This window comes from Vespa crabro, chromosome 20 (assembly GCF_910589235.1).
Source record: "Vespa crabro chromosome 20, iyVesCrab1.2, whole genome shotgun sequence".
Lineage (NCBI taxonomy): Eukaryota > Metazoa > Arthropoda > Insecta > Hymenoptera > Vespidae > Vespa > Vespa crabro.
The window spans coordinates 4,129,003-4,151,502 of record NC_060974.1 but is presented as its reverse complement, the minus strand read 5'-3'; the positions used below and the strand labels follow the sequence as shown (position 1 = coordinate 4,151,502).

Below are 22,500 nucleotides of genomic sequence, written 5' to 3'. Positions count from 1 at the left end.
GAGGATCGTGTTTAAGCGGCACGGACATTTGCTTTAACTTACATACATAACGCGATGACATAACGAGCGTATATTAAGACACGCGGAACGATTTGTCGCGAACGTCAACATGTCGCACAAGGGAACGAAGGAACGAACGAAGGAACAAACGAAAGAACGAAGGAACGAAGGAACGAACGAACGAACGAACGAGTAAGCGAGCGAACACGAACGAACGCCCGATGATTAGAAGTCCGGATCGTGTCAACGCGAAACGAGTAGTTGGCAGGAAATGTGGCAACAGTGTACGGACGAGTTTAGTAGCCGGCTAGCCGAAGCACGGAGCGCCGGCAGCCCGGTGGAACGTCCGCGTGTTGTACGAGGACGACCTTCCTTCACCCGTACCATATCGAGAGGAACTTTGCGCCTTCGAGTACATACGGGCAACAAATATTCATCTTTTTCTACTTCTTACTAAAAGTCGGTACTTTTATAATTATTTTTTCATTTACATCGGTCCTTTTTCAATTATCTCTTTTTATCAATATAATAATAATAATAATAATAATTATTATTATTATTATTATTATTATGGTCGTTGTTGTTTTTAAATATTATTATTATCGTTAGCACTTTTTTTCTTTTTTATTTTTCATTCTAAATGCTGCGACAAATGATTTTTCTATATACGATATTTGTTCTTTTCTATCTTAAAAAAAAAAAAAGAAAAAAAAGAGAGACAAAAAAAAAAAAGAAAAAGAGACAAAACGGTAATATTTAAATGAATGTTATTAGATGCCAAGCAATGAGTTTTTTTTTCTCCCTATATGTTATTTACTCGTTTCTTTCTATCTAGGAAATGAACAAAAAATAAGAAAAGAAAAAAGAAAATGAACAGGATCTACTACTAGTATGTTTTTATGATAAGCATTTTTTTCTTCTTCTTTTTCTTCTTCTTCTTCTACTACATGCTACCATTTGTTTCTTTTTATTCAAGAAAAGAAAAAAATTCAGATGAATTAGATCTATATGGTATAAAAAATGTTCTTCTTTTTTTTTCTTCTTTCTTTTTTTCTTTATCTGTTTTACATGTTACTTGTTTCCTTTTATCTCAAAAAGAAAATAAGCAATGGTATTTAAATGACCAGGAGATTTAATGTTTTATGATAAGTATTTTTTCTTTTTCTTTTTTTTTTTTTCTTTTTTTTTTATCTACATGCTACCACTTGTTTCTTTCTATTCAAAGTAGAAAAAGAAAAGAAGAAAAATTCGATGAGCATATAGGATCTAATGTAATGGTTTTTTCATGATCAACCATGTAAAAGTTTTTTTGCATTTTTTTTTTTCAATTGTGTGTAAAATCGTATGATATATATATATATATACATCTTTCTTCTCAAACATTAAATTAGATTTTCTCTTACTTTATTAAGAGAAAAAAAATTTTACTTATTAACCGACAAACAAACAATAACAAGAAGATGCCGACGTATCTGATAAAACAAAACGTAATAAAACAATTATAAAATGATAATAGTGAATTCAAATATTGCGCCCCCATTTCTGGATACGAGTGGAAGAGGTTAATAAATATACCGACGAAGTTGCATTACCAAATAACAAGAAGAAGAAAGGTATAATCCTAAAGAGGATACTCGCGATAAGAGGACGACGCGAGGTAAACCAACCAGTTTCCTCAGTCGACACGAGAAGACGATCGTAGAAGGAAGGCAAGAAAGAAGGAAAGAAAGAAAGAACGAACGAACGAACGAACGGACGAGCAACGAACGAACGGACGGACGAATGAACGAGCGAGCAAAAGAGAGAGAGAGAGAGAGAGAGAAGGATGATGGAAAGAAGGAAGAGGAGGAGAAGGGAGAACCCGAGCAAAACTACGACGACGCACTCTCTCGACGAGAGCACTTTTTTCCTAGAGGGGAACCTTCGCGGAGCGGCGGAGGTTTATTCAATTAATTCGCGTCTCACAACCGGAGCGCGTTATTCGAGCGCGCGGAACACGTCCTAGGGGGTTTCGTTTCGCGGTTGGCACACGTGCGCAGGTGGAGGAGCGTGGCTTTCACGAGCGGTGCTGTGTGGCTGGCGGTCGGTGCTGGCTGCTTGCTGGCTGGCTGGCTGGCTGGCTGGCTGGCTGGCGGTGCTGCTGCTGCTGCTGCTGGCTGCTGCTTTTTTACGCCGACCGAGATCCTAGTACTTTTTTCCCCTCTTTGCTTCTTCGGTATACGCCCGTAATACGAGGAGATAGAGATGGGGAGAAAGAGAGAGAGAGCGAGCGAGAGGGATGGAGAGGGAAAGAGGGTAGAAAGAAGAGAGGAAGAGAAGTAGGAGCCCCGAGTAAAGGAAAAACGCTTGGTGGGGATACGTTGGATGTAAGCGCGGGGTGAGGAGGGGAGGGAGAGAAAGTAAAAAAGGAGAGAGAAAGAGAGGAAAAAAAATATAACGCATTTTGCGGCGTGCGAATGAACGAGAAACGGAAAGGGGGAGAGAGAGAGAGAGAGAGAGAGAGAGAGAAATGATTTGGAGAAGGAGTGATAAAATGAGGGACAGAAGTAAGTAAGCTGCTGGAGGAAGAAGATAAAAGTGGTAGGACGCGCAAAGTGAACGCGCCCGTGCATGTAAGAGAGAAAAAAGAAAAAGAGAGAAATAGAGAGATGGAAAGACAGAAAGAAAGAAAGAAAGAAATCGAGCTTCGACGAGGCTCCTTCTTCCAGCTGGCCTGGCACAGCGAAGGAATCGCGTCGCGCGGTTGCTCGTTCGTTCGGTCAATGTCTTCCTTTCTTCCTTCCTTGCTCGGTCTTTCTCTCTCTCTCTCTCTTTGTCCCTCTTTCCCTCTCCTAAAGTCCCTACAAGCAACCCTCCTCCTCCACCACCATCTCTCCCTCCCTCTCTCTCTCTCTCTCTCTCTCTCTCTCTTGTTTCTCATCCTCCCCACTATGAGTACTCCCGTGCTGCATCGCGCACACGAGACTCCGGTGCTGCGAATCCCTCTGTCATCGTCGCGAACGCGCCCGCCACCCGTTACCCGCCGCCTCCACCGCCACCGCCACCGCCACCGCCACCGCCTCCCGCCGATCTCTCCCGAGCAACAACGCTGCATCATATCCTGTCGTTACCCTGTCGTGCTGTGTCGCGTTGTGTCGTACCTTATCGTGTCTCTTGTCGTCATCCTCATCGTCATCGTTATCATCGTCGTCGTCGTCTTCGTTGTTGTCGTCGTCATCATCATCGTCATCGCATCATACGACTGGACTCGACCGTTGTTGTTACATGAGATCGTAAGAAAGGAAACAACAATAATAACGATGTTGTGTCGTCATTCGATGTTATTACTATTACAAATTTCCGTCGATTCGTCGTCGTCTAAGTCTAAATCTTGGTTTTCCTCTTCGACATTATCGAAACATCGACATCGACATCGACGTCGTCGTCGTCGTCGTCGTCGTCGTCGTCGTCCGCAATTCGTTCGTTAAAAAATTCCCTTTCTCCTCGTCGCTTTCATCCTCTTCTTCTCCTACTACCAGCCGTGTTATTCCAGGGGGCAGAAGACACGACAACGACGATGACGATGACGACGACGACGACGACGACGACGACGACAACGATGGTAGTAGTAATAGTAGTAGTAGTAGCAGTGGTGGTGGGGTGGTGATGGTAATGGTAGTGGTGTAGTAGTAGTAGAGTAGTGGTGGTAGTGGTGGCGGCGGCGGCGAAGGTAATAGTGGTGGTGGTGGTGGTGGTGGTGGTGGTGATGTAGACGTACTCTCCGCGGTAGTAGAGAGCGCCACTCGCGAACGAACGAACGAACGAACGAGCGTGCGTGGCATCGGAGGACATACCTCACGATTTAAAGCGCCCGTCGGAAAAGGCGTTCTCCGCCGCGCGAGAGATTCACCGCTACCCCTCCTCCCGTTCCCCACTATCCCTTTCCCTTTCCCCTTCCCACTACCATACCTCGTTTTCCCCTTCCACGTTGTCGTTCTCCTGACGTGCGCGCGCGACACGGCGTGAAAGTTCTGTGGCCACCGTCGCTGCCGCCGCCGTCGTCGCCGTCGCTGCCGCCTCCGCCTCCGCCGTCACCGCCGCCGCCGTCGCTGCTGCCACCGCCGCCGCCGCCACAGCCGTCGCGCTCTTCCAGGACAAGGAGATAATCTTCGGAGATACCCGAACATGGTGATCGCAGTGCACGAACGCACCAACCGTGTCTATATAGTGAAATTCCGACGCGTGGTAGGAACTCCTTATTCTTTCTCTTAGAAACAAAAAGAGAAAGAGAGAGAGAGAGAAAGAGAGAGAGAGAGAGAGAGAGGTATACTATACACGCACGTACACACAGGTCGCCTTCTTCTCCTCCGCCTCTTTTCGATCGGTCAGAAGAGATATATACGTTTTTAGGTGACGTTCGCGCGAGAATTTTATCGCAAAGCCATTTATTTGCATTGGGGAACACGATGTGGTAGCAGCGGCTACGTTGTTGTTGTTGTTGTTGTTGTTGTTGTTTCTTTTTTCCTTTTCTTTTTCTTTTCTTTTTCTTCTCCTTTTTTCTTTTTTTTTGTCCTTTCTTTTTACCTTTTTTTTTTTTTTCTTTTTTTTCTTATCTTTTTTTCAATGAAGGAAAAAAGAGAAAAGATGGAAAAAAGAAATTAACCAATCAAGATCTTGCACGCATGCACTTACACACACATGCACATGTCACATACGCACGTCACACACACGTACAGAGAGAGAGAGAGAGAGAGAGAGAGAGAAGGAGAAATTTTATTCTAAGCTAAACGTGACTTCTCTCTTTCGTAAAAAAAGAAAAAAAAAAAAAAAAAGAAAAGAAAGAAGTACGAATGACAACTTGATTCTCATGCGAATGACATCTCACGAATCTGCCGAACGTTTTCTTTGAGGTGGAATAGAGTGGGGGGAATTTTTTCTTTTTTTTTTTTTTACTTCCCTTTATCCATTTTGCTATATCTAGGCGCTCTTTCCCCTCTCCCCTGTTGTATCCCTATACTGTCGCTCGCGCGCGCTTCATTCGCTGGGCGCGCGCGCGCGCGCCGCGCCAATATGTGTTAAGGAAAATAGGCGCGAAACATGAAAACGAATTATGTATTACCTTGATTCTGGATTAATTAATTGAGCGTTAAGTTAAAGGAAGTCTTCGTTTAATTGTTATCGTCATTCCAAATATTGAATTTATTTCGCGTGGATGATCGAACAAAAATCAACACGTTTTCTTTAGAATTTCTACGTGTGTTATGGGATATTAGTTTATTCGACGATACTTGAAATAATTGTATCCATATATATATACACATATATAATTTGTCTCCTATATGTCTATATATGTATTTGTATATATATATATATATATATATATATATATATATATATATATATATATACACACACAATTATATGATTATTTGTAAAAATTGTATTTAATATTTTTCTATTCTTTTTCTACTTTTTTTTTCAGAGTGCAATAAAGCTAGCTGGTAAAAATAATGTAAAGAAGTTGCATACGTTGCTGTCAATAGTGGATGAAAAACCAAAGCTGGATACTGGACAAAATAATAGGCACAACGAGCACCATATCAAAAATCATTTCAAGCACAACCACTATACACATAATTCCATATTGACACCATCGACGCTCAATCAGGTAAACCAACAGCATTTAATATTACATTAATGATTTACCTTTAGAAAAGTCAATTTCATTTTTTTGTTTTTTTATTTGTTATAATTTTCTATTATTATTATTATTATTATTATTATTATTATTATTATTATTATTATTTTACAGGGTCTAGATGCAGGTACAAGCGACGATAGTGGTAGAGCGTCTGAACAATTGCATGGCCCTGGTATACCTAGGGATTGCCAGGACGCAGACAGTTCCAGGGACCATCTCAGCGATGTAAATTTTTTATTTTAATCAATATTATATGGATAATATGTAAATATATAAAAGTGTTATTGTTACAAACATATGGATTTATTTTATTAGGCTAGCAGTCATTGCAGTTCGGGTAAAGGTTATATCGTAAGTATTTTTTACTTTCATTATCATTTGACAATATTTAATTATCAATCATTTGATAATATTTGATTGACCAATTGAAATAATAATAATAATAATAATAATAATATAAGCATATATTAATTATTTCTTTTTCATTCTAGTGTGATAGTGAAGGAGAAGACGATAAGGTATTTAAAGTTAATTTAAGGTATTCTTTTTTTTTTTTTACTTTCATTCATTCAATTGTATTTACATATATTTGTTTTTTTTCTTTTATAGGGCTCGGATGCAGAGTCGATACTCTTTGAATCTTCTACCCCACCACCCCTTGCACGTAAATGTAAGCATTTAAAAGTTTTGACATAACAATCCTTTATGTTCCATTAAACTTTGCGACAGATTTTATTACAAGCGATTTGATGGTTTATTGTATAAACGTTTGTTATAACATAATTCAAATGTTGGCAAATATTCAATTGAAAAAATACTTTATATGCTCACTGTGAAGTAAGATATAATATATACAAATACAAAGTTTGCGCGGGTTTCTATCCTGAAATACAAATAAAATGAGATTATTATTAATTAGACGAGCTGCCATCTTCTTCGCCGCACGTGTTGCCTCCAGCGAACGGAGCAGGCGGATCTCCTCCGGACACGGGTGGACAAATTTCCAATCCTGCAACGGATGCACCGGCGCCTATACCACCTCCAGTGCCAGCATCTGCACCAGTTCCAACCGCACCGAGCCCTCCTAGCCCAACATTACCCCCACACATATCCCAACCACCGGTATGTTACAAAAGTGTATTCATATAATTTTATTAAAATTTCATTAGAACATTATTATTTAGATATAAACGACATATTTCAGATGACTAGTCCATTGGCAGCCAATCCTCGTGCAATAGCTCCGCAACAACGACCAGCTTCGCCTGCTCTGCCGCCGCCTTCCTTATCCCAGCAACCTCATACTACGATACCTGCATTGCATCCACCTAATGTGCCCCTCGTTTCATCGAGCCATACTACTAGTCCGGCGGTAGCTAATTTAGGTGTTGCTCCAGCGGCACCATCAAACGGTGCTGCTACTACGAGCTATCCACCACCAATACCCATGGCCGCCTATCCTCAAACACAACCGTCGTATCCACCGCTTTATACGCCGTACACAGCTCTAAATCATAGTCCGTATCTCCCACCTGCGGTACCATCTCCTTCCCATTCCGCTTCTTCGCGTACAGATGTGGTAAGTAATAAAATACACATCATCATCTTTCTTTCCTTTCTAAGATATTTCAAAGTTCAATCGTTAGAATGTTTATAGTTACAAAAGCTTTTGCCCAAAGAATAATATCTGATCTTGAAAGAATAAAAAGGAACAATTCATTGATATTCGTTATGTTTCATTTTTCAGAGAGGAAGTAGAGCCTCCCCTTGTACTAACATAAGTAAGCAGACTATAGGTAATAACATCACGAGTCATAATAATACTCCTCTTAGTGCGGCTACTACAACATGCGTGTCCACCATAACTAATACAGTTACCACGGCGAATACCATTGCTCACAGAGATATGGTGGCCTGTAGTTTGTCTGGAAGAAATAATAATAATAATTCTCCGCGTGGACATAGTCCTAGTCGAGAAAGAGACAGTTACAGGTACGATGATATATTAGTCTTACCTATCTTATTATGTTAATCATAATAAGTATTGACAATCTTGGATTTGTAACATCTCTCAAGGAAATTTAATATAGTAATATTTGTTACAGTAGCAACGTGAGTAGCCTAAGTAGAGGCAGCATCACACCTGTAAGTGTGCCAAACACGTCCTCACCAGCTAATTCTAGTCTACCTGCTTACACCAAACCACAGGGATGGATTGGGTGAGTGTTTAAGTCGAAATTTCGAAATTATGTAAATTCGTATGATTCAGTAATAATGATAATAATAATGATGATAATAATAATAATAATAATAATAATATTTCTTTCCGTATGACCGTAGTAGCAGCACAACCTCGCAGCTCTCTCCAGCAACAGCAACGTCAGTACCAAGGCCAACTCCTCCACCTGTACCACCACTCGGAATTCATACATTTCCACCGCCGATGTTTGCAGCTCCTTTACCACCACCTGTTTCTAGTTCCAGTCCTCATACTTCGCTCCCTTCACTTCCTCCACCTACGACCAATCCCAATCCGTTCTCAGCAGAATCACTTTTTCAAACAAGTAAGTTTATAACATGATTTCTTTTTCTATTTGATTTATTTGATTTAAAAAGAATTCAATGATAATAAGGAATCTCAAAGAGGATGCTAACCAAAACAAGGGGTGACTCACGTTGCAGGTCAGGCAGACCTGTTAAGAAGAGAGCTCGACAATAGATTTTTGGCATCTCAGGATAGAAATGTCAGTGTTGGAGTTGGAAATTTGGGTCCACCGCCTTATCTTAGAACGGAAATGCATCATCATCAGCATCAGCATACGCACGTGCATCAGCATACAACGCCTTTACTTCCACCGGCAGCGGCCACGACGTTATTTCCACCTCCTATCGTAAGTTTTGAAATCTGATGTTTTATTAAAATTTGTACAGCAACTTCTAATCCTACGAGATGGCCTTGATGATATGGAAAGAATTTCTTAGTTTTTGTATATCGCACACAAACGTAGACAAACGTATCACTTTGTAAGCGTTCTAATTTCCTTTAATAGTTCAAAGATATACCAAAACTTGGCGGAGTGGAGTCTCCCTTTTTTCGAGGTAATTTAAACTTGTCTGGATATTCCGGATTCAACACGGGAATACTTCATCCTGGGATTGGTCCTCCTTCGACACCTTTTGTACCTCCCAATCATTTAACATCATTTGCACCAAAGGTAAAAAAGGCATGTGCTAAAATATCGAGGCAAAGATTTGTATAAACGATATATAAATATATGTATACATGTATATATATATATATTATTATTATTATATTTATATATCGTATCCAATCCTTTGAATATTTTGCTTATAAAATTAAATTACTTCTTGTAGAAGAGCGGAAAATGGAATGCAATGCATGTACGCATCGCATGGGAAATTTATCATTACCAACAAAAGCAACAAGCCGAAGCAAAAGCTGGAAGTGTTGTTAACACGAAAACTGAATTGCTAAGACCCCCAAGCCATCTTTATCCAGGAGGACCCGCAAGTGGTTTGGGAATAACAGCTCCTCCTATGGCACCTCCATTCCCAACTAATATGCCACCTGCTCATCCTGCACCACCTCCACCTCATCCCGTTGGCTTCCTATCCACGCCAACTTCTCATTTAGGTACGTGCCGATTTATAAACATAGAAATAAATTATTAAATTGTCGTCATCATCCACGTAATAATAACAATATTAAAATTAATTATAAATTACTTCTTATTTGTAATAGGAACTGGAATGTCACCATTTGGAAGATATCCTTCGACGTTTGGAACACCAAATCCAAACTTTCCAGGTCTATCAAGTTTTCCCCCGGCGAGAGAAATGCCACCATTAAGTGGCTTGAGTTCTGTACATGATCCATGGAGAGGGTAAGTTGTAAAAAAGAAAAAAAAAAAAAAAAAAAAAGAAAAGAAAGAAAGAAAGAAAAAAAAATTATTTCAACAATTTCCCAACTTGGGAGAATAATTTATTAATGTGATAAGATGCTTACTTTTTAGATTGCAACGCGCATCCACTGGTTTTCCACCTACCACTGTGTCATGGGGGTTGAAACCAGAGCCACCAACGATCGACAGACGAGCTGAACTCGAAGAACGTGAACGTGAACGCGAACGTGAACGAGAACGTGAGAGAGAACGTGAACGTGAACGTGAACGTGAACGTGAACGCGTTCGACGTGAGAGAGAACGAGAAAGGGAGGAACAACGTGAAAGAGAAAGACGTGAACGCGAAAAGGAAGAGAAGAGGAAGCAGCAGGAAGCTGCAGAACGTGAAAGAGAAAGACGAGATAAGGAGCGTCGTGAAATGGAGAGGCGTGAGATGGAAAGAGAAAGATTGCTTCATCAAAATCGACAACACGTGCTTGTAGGAAGAGAACGTTCGCCGTTGAGAAACGGTTCGGCGCCGTTAGACGCCGGAGAGGTTCGTGTTAAGGAAGAACCACGTAGCAAAGACGACGAAGTAGTTATGCTTCCAAGGCCATCAGGTCCTGGTCCAGGTGGTACATCGGGTACAACAGGCCCTGGATCAAATCCATTATCTGATCCAAGATACCATCACCCACATCCACACGCTTATCTAACGAGGCATCCGCACAGTATGCCCGCACCACATTCTATGCCACGAAGTATGCTTCCAGGCTTAGGTGCTCATCCGATGCAACATTTTCCACCACCGTCTGCGCCTACAGGTCAACCAGGTGGTCCTTGGCCGGCGGATCCCTTTAGGGATTACAGATACGATCCTCTTCAACAATTACGTTATAATCCTCTAATGGCTGCTGCTGCCTTTAGAGCGGAAGAAGAAGAACGGGCAAAACTTTACGCAGGATATCCACCGGCTCCAGTAAATACACTTAGAGGCAAAGATCCTAGTCCTGGACCATTAAGCAATTTACATATACACCATAGAGCCGGTCCTGGTCCAGGTGTACCGGCGAGACAACTTGAGCCTGCATTAATGCACGCAGATATTCACAAAAAAGAGGACGCATCGCAATCCCGATGATACATCCTCCCCACGTCCTCAGCTTCTGCAAGTGAACGCACCGATGGCTCCACGTTTTGAACAATTCGAGTTACAGACACTCTCTTCTTTCTCTCTCCTCCTTAAATTCATCGGTGCTGATATTTTGCTAATGGAGAAGGGGCGTTTATTATTTAATATGGGAAAAGAAAGGAAACAAAAAGGGAAAAAAAAAAAATTGTATATAGATTATGTAATTTATAGTTATCAAAGAGAGTACGAGAGAACGTGTGAGTAGAATATTATTGACTTGATATGTAAGGACCGTACGATTAAATACGGTGCTGCTTTTTTTTGCCCGTGTCTCATCGTCGAAGAGAGAAGAATGATCGCGGACTTTATTGACGGATTATGACGAAGGATTTTTCGCATCGATTCATTTCGATTAAGCGAGACACGTTATGATGATGATGGAATCCATGCTAAAAAGGAAGAGAAAAAAAAATGTGATTTCAGCGATTTTGGGAAATCTGACTGTCTATAGCGATATAAATTTTAATTATTATTATTATTATTATTATTATTATTATTATTATTATTAATTATTAATTATTAATTATTATTAATTATTATTATTATTATTATTATTATTAATTATTATTATTATTATTATTATTATTATTAATTATTATTATTATTATTAATTATTAATTATTAATTATTAATTATTAATTATTATAACTATGCGTACCGTTTAAAAGAAAAAAAAACAAAAAAAAAAAACAAAAAACAACAGAAAAGTATCGTGTGTAATATTAATAGTTATTGTAGAAAAAAAAAAAAATATGAAGCGATGCTACGTTAAAAGAGAAAAAAAAGAAAAAAAGAAAACAAATAAGAAGAGAAAAAAAAAAACGAAATACGAGGGAAATCCCCTGAAGTGTGTTTAGGTGAAAAGAATTTAAGCGCAGATCTCTCTACCATTTACTCTCAAAAAAGTTATTTAATTAATTATTTATTTATTGCGAACTTATAAGCGAACTCTTGAATCTCCTCTACTACTACACTGTTGTGCAAATATGATCGGTCAACTCTATTTGCTCTCCCCCACCCCCCACCCCCTTTTTTTAATTAATTTAATATCGATGTAATATAAATGATTATACATAAATTTTACTTTTTTGATAGAGCTTAATTTGTACATTTAGAGACGGCGGAATAGAAAGTGGAAAAAAAAGGGCAGACGAAAAAAAAAAAAAAGTATCTTTGGCTTTTTGTGAATATCACGAGCTTTTCTTACATTCTTTCTTTTTTTGTTTTTCTTCTTCTTTCAAATTCTATATTCAACATTTCTTTTTTTCTCTCTCTTTCTCTCTCTCTCTATCTCTCTCTCTCTCCTGTGATATATGATAGAATGAATTCGTTCAAACTAAACAATATGTTACATGTGTATTTTTTGATCGATACGACCAAAATATAAATCCAATAAATTCTTCTGAAAGAAATATATATGGGGAAAAAAAAAAGAAGAAAAAAAAAAAAAAAAAGAAAAAAACGAAAAACACAAGAAAGAAAAAGAAAGTCGTATACTATTCTTCAATAAATGCAACAATAACGACGAGTAATGTTAAAAAGAAAAGAAAAGAAAAAAAGAAAGTATACGATTATTAACGTCAAATATCACAGGAATCTTATCTTTATCAAAGGAGATCAATTTTTGATGTCTGTATGAACGTAGATAATTTATCCGTGCCAAAGTGCTTTAGCGCAGAAATATTTTTTGATACCGTGCGCATTTCTCTTAATCCTTTATTTTTTTTTCTTTCTTTCTTTTTTTTAATTTCTTTTTGTTTTTTTCCAAGTTCTCATAACACTATTACGGTATACGGTATATTTCCCTTTCTATACAAAAATTGGTAGTCTATATTTCTATATATATATATATATATATAGAAATATAGATATATATATATATATATATCTTTCTCTCTATATATTATTTTAATTCTTGATCGTACGTATTTATTATATTACCATTTTCTCAAAAATTCCATCGTCCATCACACAGAGACATTTTTTTTTACAATCCAGCCTCCAAATCACTTCTTTTACTACCCCTTTCTATTTTAAAACAAATATATATATATATATATATATATATATTTACGATAAACACGTACCGTTTCTTCTTCTAAAAAAAAAAAAAAAGAGGGGGAAAAAGGAAAAAGAAAGAAAGAAAGGAAAAAAAGGTAAAATAAAACTTTTTACTTTTTGAACGGTAAAAGTATTGAAAGAGAATAATAATAATAATAATAATAATAATAATAATAATAATAATAATAATAATAAAAAGAAAAAAAAACCCAGAAAAAAAAAGATAATGAGAACACAAGAGCACTTAGTTTCTATTGTAAAGTTTTCACGTATAAAAGTGTACATTATTGATAATTAAACGACCACGCGCAATTTAATGAAAGAAAAATAAATATGTAGATAATTTTACATCGATGCAATATTGTGTCACCGCAAATAATGTGCGAGATGCAATGACTTTTTGTTCTCTTGTAGATACCACGAAGTATATAAAAGGAAGGATTTTTGTGTGAATATAGGTTTTTTCTAAAAATTGATTCTTTGTAAAAGGGTCTAATAATCATAGTTTCTATCAAATCTGTGTATCTTTTCAGTATCATCATCATCATCATCATCATCATCATCATCATCATCATCATCATCATCATCATCATAATCATCATAATCATCATCATAATCATCATCATAATCATCATCATCATTATTATATATATATATCATCAATCAATCAATCAATCAATCAATCAACCAATCAATCAATCAATCAATCCTAAATTATAAAGTAGAAATCATAAAGTAGAAATTTTGTGCGCGGATTTTAATATTAACTTTAACGCACACGTGTGATACATACAGAGAGAGAAAATTCAAGAAAGGCATTATATAATACTCGCTATGGATCTACGTTTATAAAAACATTTATTGAAAGATCAGGCTTTTTTGCTTTTTCATTACTTTTTCTTTTCATTTTTCTTTCTTTCTTTTTTTTTTTTTTTTTTTTCTTGTATCTCTTTCATTATTTCTTTTTTGTATTGTTGATTTTCCATCTCGAATTAACTTCCCAATATTCTCAAATAATGCAATATATATGGATTCCAATCAATTTTTATAACGCGTGCTTCGTGCCAGTGTTCCATTAAATAAATCGTCTAATTTTAATGGAGTATAATAAGCAAGTGGTGGACAAGATTATACGCTTAGAAAGATACACAACTATTAGAAAAAATTTATAATCTAATTCATAAACCTACGTCATTTCTGAAAATACATTGATTTGAAAAGAACAAAAAAAGAAAAGAAGAAAAAAAAAAAAACTTAAGCATATCATCAATATTTAGAGTATTTAAATATTTTTAAAGAAAAATTATATATTAACTACATATATATATATATATGTATATATGTATATATATATATATGTATATATATGTATATATATGTATATATATGTAGTTACACTTATACTTTAAATTTAGTTAACAATTCTGCTTGTCTTCTTTTTTTTCTCTTTCTTTTTCTTTCTATAAAATATTCACCAATGACTTTACGATTATGTATAACAATATTTTTTTTTTTGACCTGGTAAATAACAAAAAAAGAAAAATGAACGAAAAAGAGCACTGGCATTGGCACTGGGATTTTATCAATATAACATACATTTTAATTGTTATATTTGGAATTAATACTATATTGATTACAAGATATTACTGATAGCAATTGCGATAAGTTTGATATTTTTCTAACTGTGTAGAAATGAGAATAACTTTCGTGTAATTTCTTAACGAATATAGTCCTCAGGTACCAATGAAGTGCTAAATACCATTGATCATGTGAGAAAGTCAGTATATTTCAGAAATTAACGCGACGGTATGTAACTATTCGATAAAACATAAAATTATTTTTACGATTCTCGTAACGTGCAAAATTTGATGATAGGAAATACAATATACCTATGAGTACTCTGTATGCACAATTCATCGTAGATGTTAAGTTTGCTCTTTTTTCTTTTTTTTCTTTCTTTATTTTTTCTTTTTTTTTTTTTCTTTTTTTTTTTTGTTTGTTTGTTTGTTTGTTATATCAAAGTGAGCAATCCGATAAATCATCTTCAGTCAAATTCGGTTCATAACTTTTATATATACAAAGAAAGTGTTATCGGGAGCTGCTTGAACTGGATCTTGTGTATCGACGATGTCGATGCCGTGGATTATTTTGTGGACTACGTGAACGACTTCTAGGTCTGCGTCTAGGTGGACGTGGACTTCTACGTCGATTCATTGGGGGTGAACGTCTACGATAACGCGGGGGAGTATTTCTACCTCCTCCCCATCGTAATGGTACGCGTCTTCCCATGACTGGTGACATTCTACGCATTGGTATTGGTCTTGGTTTTGGCAATAATACAGGAGCAGCTGTAATTTCTTGTCCATCGATTTGTCCTACAAATTTATAAATGTTCTTCTCATTTAATAAATATTAATAAGATCAATTATTAACACGTTGAGCGCCACGTCAGCCATCGATGGCTGACACTGAAATTACATTTAGGCCGCGTCAATCATCGCTGGCTCAACAGCATATAACATGATATAGAACTATATAAGATTTACATTATTTTATGGAATTGCAGAGAATTTATTCAAAATTTACTTAATTTTGACAAATTACAGGATTAATGGATTTCATTGAACCACGGTAAACATAAAAACGGTTCTCCTTTACGGGTATTACAAAATGTGACAACTCGCTTAGTTTTTTTCCTGGCCATTTCTCTACTATCTTTTGTTACATTTTTATCGTAACATGATTTACAATATATCTTCGTACTTTGGAAATGTTTCCAGATTTTCTTTGGAGTTGGTGTTGTTTTTAAGACCTTCTTGCAATATTATCCGATGGAATGTCTTCTTTTTCACAATTTGTAAGATATACTGCTAATTTCTTCCGGAATTCTGTAATGCTGATTTTCTGCTTTGTAATATCTTTGTATAGAATGTAACTATTTACAACCGTAGTATTCAATAATAATTCGAAGGCTAGTTTTCTATACCATTTTGTGGACTTGCGTAATGGATTGTTTGATGTATATATATTGGTGTATAGCTAGTAGTTTTACTAATCCCATCCATAGAATTAGTCCAAAAAATCTCTTTATTTCAGACATTTGTTTCTGTCCACATTGTCAAGCGATGCACGTGTCCACCTTCTAATTTCTTTGCTGCATATAAGTTTGATTGTTTGCGTGTAGGAATTCATTTGATCGGATAAATCGACAGCTGCCTTTCCTCTGTTATAATCTACTATAATTTGTGGCTTGAATTTGTTTCCTGATCGGCATTGAACATTCACCATTTTTGAGGAGTGCCTTGTCGATAGAACTAGGATATCCTTCTTATCTCTCCACTTCAAAATGGTTATTCCTTGATTATTTTCTTTCGCTATGATTGCTCCTCGTTTTAATTTTGTTGATATAACTTGCTGCGAATTTCCTCGTCTATTTGAACGCAATGTTCCCACTAAATGGGTATTTTTGTGGATCAATTTTTCCGCTAATTCTAAGCTCGTGTAACAGTTATTAGCGTATAACGTGTGTCCCTTATGGAATACATCTCTGCAAAGAGACATTACGATGTTAGTGGGCGTAGTGTTTTCTCTTTCTAGATTTTTCCCTCCGTATACACGGAGAGCATACGTATATCCCGATCCACAACACAATTTAAATATTTTGATTCCATATTTGTGGCGCTTTTGTTTCAAATATTGCCTGAATATAATACGGCCACGAAAGGGAACCAAGGATTCATCAATACATATGTCCTCGGATGGATTGTAATATTTTTGATAATTGATTTTTAAAGTTTCTATAATTGGTTGTATTTTGAATAAACGATTGAAACCATTACTGTTTTGGTTGTCTTCAAAATATAGCATTCTTAGTAACAGTTCAAATCTGTTCCTTGACATCACTTCTTTCGGGAACGTTTGCATATAGGCAGGATCATTGGACCAATATTGGTGTATAGCTAGTAGTTTTACTAATCCCATCCATAGAATTAGTCCAAAAAATCTCTTTATTTCAGACTTATTTGTTTCTGTCCACATTGTCAAGCGATGCACATGTCCACCTTCTAATTTCTTTGCTGCATATAAGTTTGTTTGTTCGGCAATTTTCTCGAACAATTCATCCGGCACAAATAATAGATAGCTGGTTTCTACGGGTATATCTGATCCTATATGCAAGTTTTCACTTACAAACCCAGAAGGATGTGTAAATGGCACAATCTTAGGCTGATTGTCCCTCGGGTCATGCCATTCTCCAACAATCTCCTCCTCTTCTTCAGATGATAAAAATATATCCAGTCTACGCTGTTTTTCAGGAAACCTTATTTCATTGCTGCTGTCACTTTCGTACTCTCGAACTGACATTAAGACGCTCAGAGCTAAAGAAAATTTTTGTCTGCACGAGACCAAGGACTGCAATAGACGGCTTATTCGTAATAGGAACACCGGCCACGAATCCATAATGAAAACAAAATAGATTTGGCGCGTAACGTGTCGAATGAATGAATGCCTATAGGCGTCTCGTTCTAAACGTAAACACTCTTCTACTGCGATAAGAGACATTGGCCCTACAATACCAGCGCTTCTAAGTGGCACGCGTAGCCTGATGGGGACTGCCTTCAAAATCGACGTGGCGCTCAACGTGTTAATATGTATGTGTATATATATATATATATATATATATATATATATATATATATATATATATATTAATATATTAACTTTTTTACTTACCACCATCCATATGTTTCATAGCATTTTCAGCTTCGTCGGCTGTTTCAAATTCGACATAAGCGAATCCACGTCCTTGATTGGGATGAAGTTTATCCATAGCGAAGTCAACCATTTTAATCTGACCATATGCTGAAAATATTTCCATAATGTGTTCCTTAGTAACGTTTCTTGTTAAATGCCCAATATGTATCTTTGTTGGCCTTGGAATGGGAGAACGTTCTCTACGTTTACGACGTGGAGATGGAGATCTATAAGAGATAATTAAAATCATAACGTTTAGAGTATTAATTTCATTATTTTCATTTTTCTTTTCTTTTCTTTTTTATGTTTGTTTCTTATGTTTTCTTTTTTTTTTTTTTTTTATATCCTTTTTATATTCATTTGACGTATATAGAAGGATGGATAATAATAATTACCTAGAGCGTCCTTTAGGTTTAGGCTTATCAACAACAGAATTACTACTTTTCTTTTTGTCCTTATCTCTATCTCTTTCTCTATCCCTATCCCTGTCCCTTTCTCTCTCTCTGTCCCTATCTTTCTCTCTTTCCTTTTCCTTATTATCATGTCTTCTAGAAGCATCAACGCTCTTACTTCGACTTCTTTTACGTCCTCTATCTCTGGAGCTTCCGGAAGAGCTTCCAGAAGTGCTGGAAGAAGTACTAGAGGAAGAGCTCGATCTAGAGCTACTACCGCTGCTAGAACTGGACGATCCAGAACTACTGTCCGATGAACTAAACAATCATATACGTATCAATATAATTATTTAATTTAAAGTTTTAACATAAAATGATATTAATAACAAAAAAATTACCTGCTACCGCTGCTCGACGAGGAAGCTGCACGTTTTTTTCTTTCTCTTTCTCTACCTCTCTCCCTTTTACTTTCTTTATCCGTAGCTTCGGAATCGCTTTTGCCAGTACTATCTTTCCGGCTACGAGCCCTATATACAATAGCCGCAAATGGCGTATATAGATAGGTTAAATTTTAATCGTTACAATTTTAAATGCGATCGTATAAAGAAAAAAAATTATATAAAAATTCTACTTACATATTTATCTTCGATTAAATTCTCGTATTATTTTATGCCCAAAATTAATACTTCTTCCTATAAAAGTAAACTTGTAAACTCTTTTTGCTACAACCAACAATGGCGAATGGCGGCGCTAAACCAAGGCCACGTCCATGTATTTTATTGAACTAATTACGAAGCAATCATATCTCACAAAAAGTAAAAAAAAAAATAAAATCTTCCTTTAATATATCGCCTTACGTTGTTATCAAATGAAAATTATTCTTTTATTAGAATACGAATATTAATATGTATACCGAAGTTAATAATAATTTTGTTATAATATTAAACATTACATTCAACTATGTCGTACGATTGGCTAAAGATAAAATTTCTTAGTTGTGATTGGTTGAAATTAAAAACGCGCAATTAAGTCCTAATTTCATTAAGGACAATTTATATAGTTTTCAAAAAGATTTGTTAAAATAGATAATATCCATTTGTTCTTTTTCTTTTTTTTACTGAATCAAATGTCAATGATTTTTCATATATATATATATATATATATATATATATGTATATATGTACATTATGAATAAACCTTTAGAAATTGATCGTATTCTTATGAAAAAAGTTTGGTTAGAAATCTACCGACGGTAAAATTTCATCGAATTACCGAACACACTGGTTAGAGTGGGATAAAATTCGCTCTATTCACGGACATATAAGTCCTATATATAGTTATATATACATATACATATATGTATGTCACAGCGAGGTAGTGTGTTCACGGTTCATGCAAGCATAAGCGCCTAAATATTAATTACATTACGAATGTTTTTGCCGGAGTAACACTCATGTGATGGAAGGTGTGATCAAGAACGTATCACGAATGACAAAACAAAGAGAAAATGGGAGTCCTCGTTAATCATAGATCTTACAACTTGCAAACAAGTAGCACCGATGGACGCGGCCATGTTTCCTGGTAGCAGAAATCTTGCCCATTAATAATTCAGGAATTTTGAACCACGAAGTGGAACGTGCAGAATGCCGAAATGCGATGTGAAAACAAGATATCTACCAGCAATGTTCGCGTGGACAGTTCTACTCGTAACTACGACACTTTTCTTTTGCTTCCCGTAAGTTATTCTTCGTTTTATCGTGTCAAACGACTAACACGACAGAACGTTATTATTTTATTTATTCTATATCATATACGTCGATTATATTTATTATTAGTTATAATTAAACATACGTTGTCTTTATAATACAGGTGTCAGTATTATGTATTTCGGTGGGGTACGTGGGTGCCAGCGCTTCAAGGAGTTATAACTTTCTTTGTACTGACGAATTTTACTCTGGCAACATTCATGGATCCAGGTGTTATACCGAAAGGTACATAAATACTTTTTAGATTTTAATCGTATTGACTTAAAACATGATTTACAATGATTTATTTATTAATGACAGATTTTATCTGTACAATATTTCTCTTTTTAAAGCTCCTCCTGACGAAGATCGAGAGGATGACTTCAGGGCTCCATTGTATAAGAGTGTTGAGATCAATGGGATTACAGTGCGCATGAAATGGTGCGTTACATGCAAATTTTATAGACCACCTCGTTGTAGCCATTGTAGTGTTTGCAACCATTGTATCGAGGTAAGATTATATATACATATACATATGTGTTCTTTTTGTATTATACTGAATTTTAATTGTTTTATTTTTTTTTTCTTTTTTTTTTCTCTCTCTTCTTCCCCCCCCCCCCTATAATTTTAGACATTTGATCATCACTGCCCATGGGTCAACAATTGCATTGGCAGAAGAAATTACAGATTTTTTTTCTTTTTCCTTCTGTCCCTTAGCTGTCATATGCTTAGTATATTTGGACTTTGTTTGTATTTCGTATTGGAGCATAAACAACAATTAGGAGAAGTGGACACAATTGTTGCGTATCCTTTCATAATATTGTCAATAAATTTCTTTATAATGTTTTATATATGATCTTAAATGAAGCTCTTGAAATATTGCCTTTCAAGTGTTATATATTCCTTAATTTAAATACAGACTTGTGCTAATGGGTGTGGTAATATTGCTGTTTATACCAATTTTTGGATTAACAGGCTTTCACGTAATACTTGTTTCTAGAGGAAGAACAACAAATGAACAGGTAACAGGCAAGTTTAATGGAGGTTACAATCCTTTCTCAAAAGGATGTTTACAAAATTGTTGGTATACGCAATTTGGACCACAATACCCAAGGTGATATATCACTTCATTTTTATCCATCTTATGTTTACATATAAATATTGTTTTCTTTTTCTTTTTTTTTTTTTTTAATTATTTATTCATTAATTTACAGTTTAATTAAGCCTGATAAATATTCAGGAAAGCGGCGCGGTGCATGTACATCTGAGATATCTACCATAGACAGTGAGAACCAGGTAAAAACCTACATGGATAGCAGCAATGGTGTTAGAAATGCCAGTTCAAATGCTTACAATAAGGTAAGAGCTAGTGCAACTTTGCTGAGAACTTCTTGCTTCTGTATATAAGAAGAAACATTATTAAGGCAATGGTCTCTTTTCCTTGGCATGCTTCTTGACGCTGTTTCTGCAATGTGCTTACTTTACACAGTAGATGTACACAATACACAGTTGAATTCCTATTACATTTGGCTCCAGTTACATCCTCTTCTTAGAAAAGTAATAGAGTTTGTATAATTTTAGCTATAAGCTTGGTTTCAAATCATTGTAAATTATTAATCCGTAATGTATTCGTTTAAAATTCTTAACTAAGTGATCATCCATACCTCAAACATTTTTAAAATTTCATCTAATCTTGTAATTTATGTCCTTAGAGTACTACGAGCACAAGTGAAGATTCCTTTTCCATTACCAATTTCCAATTCAGATAGCAGAAAGGTGTTGATTTTATTTGTATGTCTATTCCTGTCCATCCTAACTAATGCCTCTGCCTGCAGAATATTTACTATGTATGATAATTGTAATGAATATTTATCTCATAATATAATATAATTACGCTCATTTTCTAAGATATACTTTATAATTATCGTTTATAGTTATCACCTGGTCGAGATGGTTCAGACACAGATATGGAACCAACTGCATCTCAATCAGCAGATTGTGAACCTACGCCGCCCTTACAAAGACATGGTTCTAAAAGCAATTTCTTTTTACCACCCGTCGAAAGTAATGAATCTCCTAGGCATCCTCAACCACCACAACATCGTCATCCAATACATTATCCTAGAGGCAGTCCTCATCCAAAGCCAAGGTAAAAATTAATAAAAGAAAAGAAACAAAACTATGAATGTAGAAACATTTTTTCTATTGTCAATGGATTTTATTGATATACGATTATAATTTTATTAATTTTTAATAGGGGGATGAATGGATCGCGTAGTCACACACCGGATCCTTTATCACCGGAAGTAACTGGTTCTCCTGCTACGGCACCTCAACGAAATCAGGGTCAAGGTGGTGCCAGTCCAACAATGCAACAACGTATTAAAGCTATCGGAGTACCTACACCACTTGCCATTTCCAGTCCCATACGCAGGTATGCTCAAATTTATTAATTATATTATTGAATCTAAATACATGGTTGTGCCTACAGCTCCCAACTCAGGGACATTAAATGCAGAGTTATATATATAATTGAAGTTCACTAAAAATCAATTTTCTTAATAACAATGATATATCTTAATGGATACTAAATTGGAAAAAAAAAAAAAAAAAGAAAAGAGAAAAGAAAAAATTCTCATCAATAATTTCAATCTTGGAATAACTAATCACTGGAATGTACTACTATCAATGAAAATATTAACTTTCCACTAATAAGACTTGTAACATTTTTCTCATTGCACAAAATTTATCTCAATGTAGAGAGCAAGAGGGAAGC

At 35.9% G+C, this 22,500-nt stretch overlaps 3 protein-coding genes across 11 annotated transcripts in view; 2 read left to right on the top strand and 1 right to left on the bottom strand.

Moving 5' to 3' along the window:
- Positions 1–10,938, top strand: part of LOC124431198 (autism susceptibility gene 2 protein) — a 28,614-nt gene extending 17,676 nt beyond the window's left edge. For 2 of the 8 annotated variants that reach the window (XM_046978786.1, XM_046978785.1), the window contains exons 3-17: positions 5,462–5,647; positions 5,792–5,905; positions 5,996–6,031; positions 6,172–6,198; positions 6,290–6,350; positions 6,600–6,802; positions 6,885–7,259; positions 7,428–7,672; positions 7,786–7,899; positions 8,021–8,244; positions 8,345–8,571; positions 8,731–8,904; positions 9,056–9,335; positions 9,444–9,585; positions 9,715–10,938. In XM_046978786.1, coding sequence (XP_046834742.1) covers positions 5,462–5,647; positions 5,792–5,905; positions 5,996–6,031; positions 6,172–6,198; positions 6,290–6,350; positions 6,600–6,802; positions 6,885–7,259; positions 7,428–7,672; positions 7,786–7,899; positions 8,021–8,244; positions 8,345–8,571; positions 8,731–8,904; positions 9,056–9,335; positions 9,444–9,585; positions 9,715–10,723 — 3,417 coding nt within the window. In that variant the 3' untranslated portion in view covers positions 10,724–10,938. Of the gene's footprint in view, positions 1–2,915; positions 3,273–3,640; positions 4,225–5,461; positions 5,648–5,791; positions 5,906–5,995; positions 6,032–6,171; positions 6,199–6,289; positions 6,351–6,599; positions 6,803–6,884; positions 7,260–7,427; positions 7,673–7,785; positions 7,900–8,020; positions 8,245–8,344; positions 8,572–8,730; positions 8,905–9,055; positions 9,336–9,443; positions 9,586–9,714 lie in introns of those variants that run through there. The other 6 variants (XM_046978790.1, XM_046978792.1, XM_046978791.1 and 3 more) reach the window with 6 other exon arrangements.
- A 2,128-nt stretch (positions 10,939–13,066) lies between these two features.
- On the bottom strand, positions 13,067–18,879 carry LOC124431074 (RNA-binding protein with serine-rich domain 1-like). Its single transcript, XM_046978497.1, has 5 exons — positions 18,615–18,879; positions 18,378–18,506; positions 17,983–18,297; positions 17,567–17,814; positions 13,067–15,210 (listed from the first exon to the last, which is right to left on the bottom strand). Coding segments are annotated over exons 1-5 (981 nt in total). The 5' UTR covers positions 18,617–18,879; the 3' UTR covers positions 13,067–14,923.
- A 444-nt stretch (positions 18,880–19,323) lies between these two features.
- LOC124431172 (palmitoyltransferase ZDHHC8) overlaps positions 19,324–22,500 on the top strand; it is a 5,747-nt gene continuing 2,570 nt past the window's right edge. Inside the window, exons 1-8 of one of the 2 annotated variants that reach the window (XM_046978731.1) lie at positions 19,324–19,714; positions 19,849–19,970; positions 20,046–20,235; positions 20,356–20,528; positions 20,644–20,838; positions 20,939–21,083; positions 21,659–21,873; positions 21,982–22,158. In XM_046978731.1, the coding sequence (XP_046834687.1) occupies positions 19,631–19,714; positions 19,849–19,970; positions 20,046–20,235; positions 20,356–20,528; positions 20,644–20,838; positions 20,939–21,083; positions 21,659–21,873; positions 21,982–22,158 (1,301 nt within the window). In that variant the 5' untranslated portion in view covers positions 19,324–19,630. The remainder of the gene's footprint in view (positions 19,715–19,848; positions 19,971–20,045; positions 20,236–20,355; positions 20,529–20,643; positions 20,839–20,938; positions 21,084–21,658; positions 21,874–21,981; positions 22,159–22,500) is intronic. The other variant, XM_046978732.1, reaches the window with a different exon arrangement.

Bases quoted from the DNA above. Each gene is read 5' to 3' on its own strand.
- LOC124431074 (XM_046978497.1), bottom strand. The intron at 17,815-17,982 runs GTAATTATTATT...TATCTCTTATAG, and splicing joins AAACCTAAAGGACGCTCTAG to ATCTCCATCTCCACGTCGTA. The intron at 15,211-17,566 runs GTAAGTAAAAAA...ATAAATTTGTAG, and splicing joins TATGAAACATATGGATGGTG to GACAAATCGATGGACAAGAA.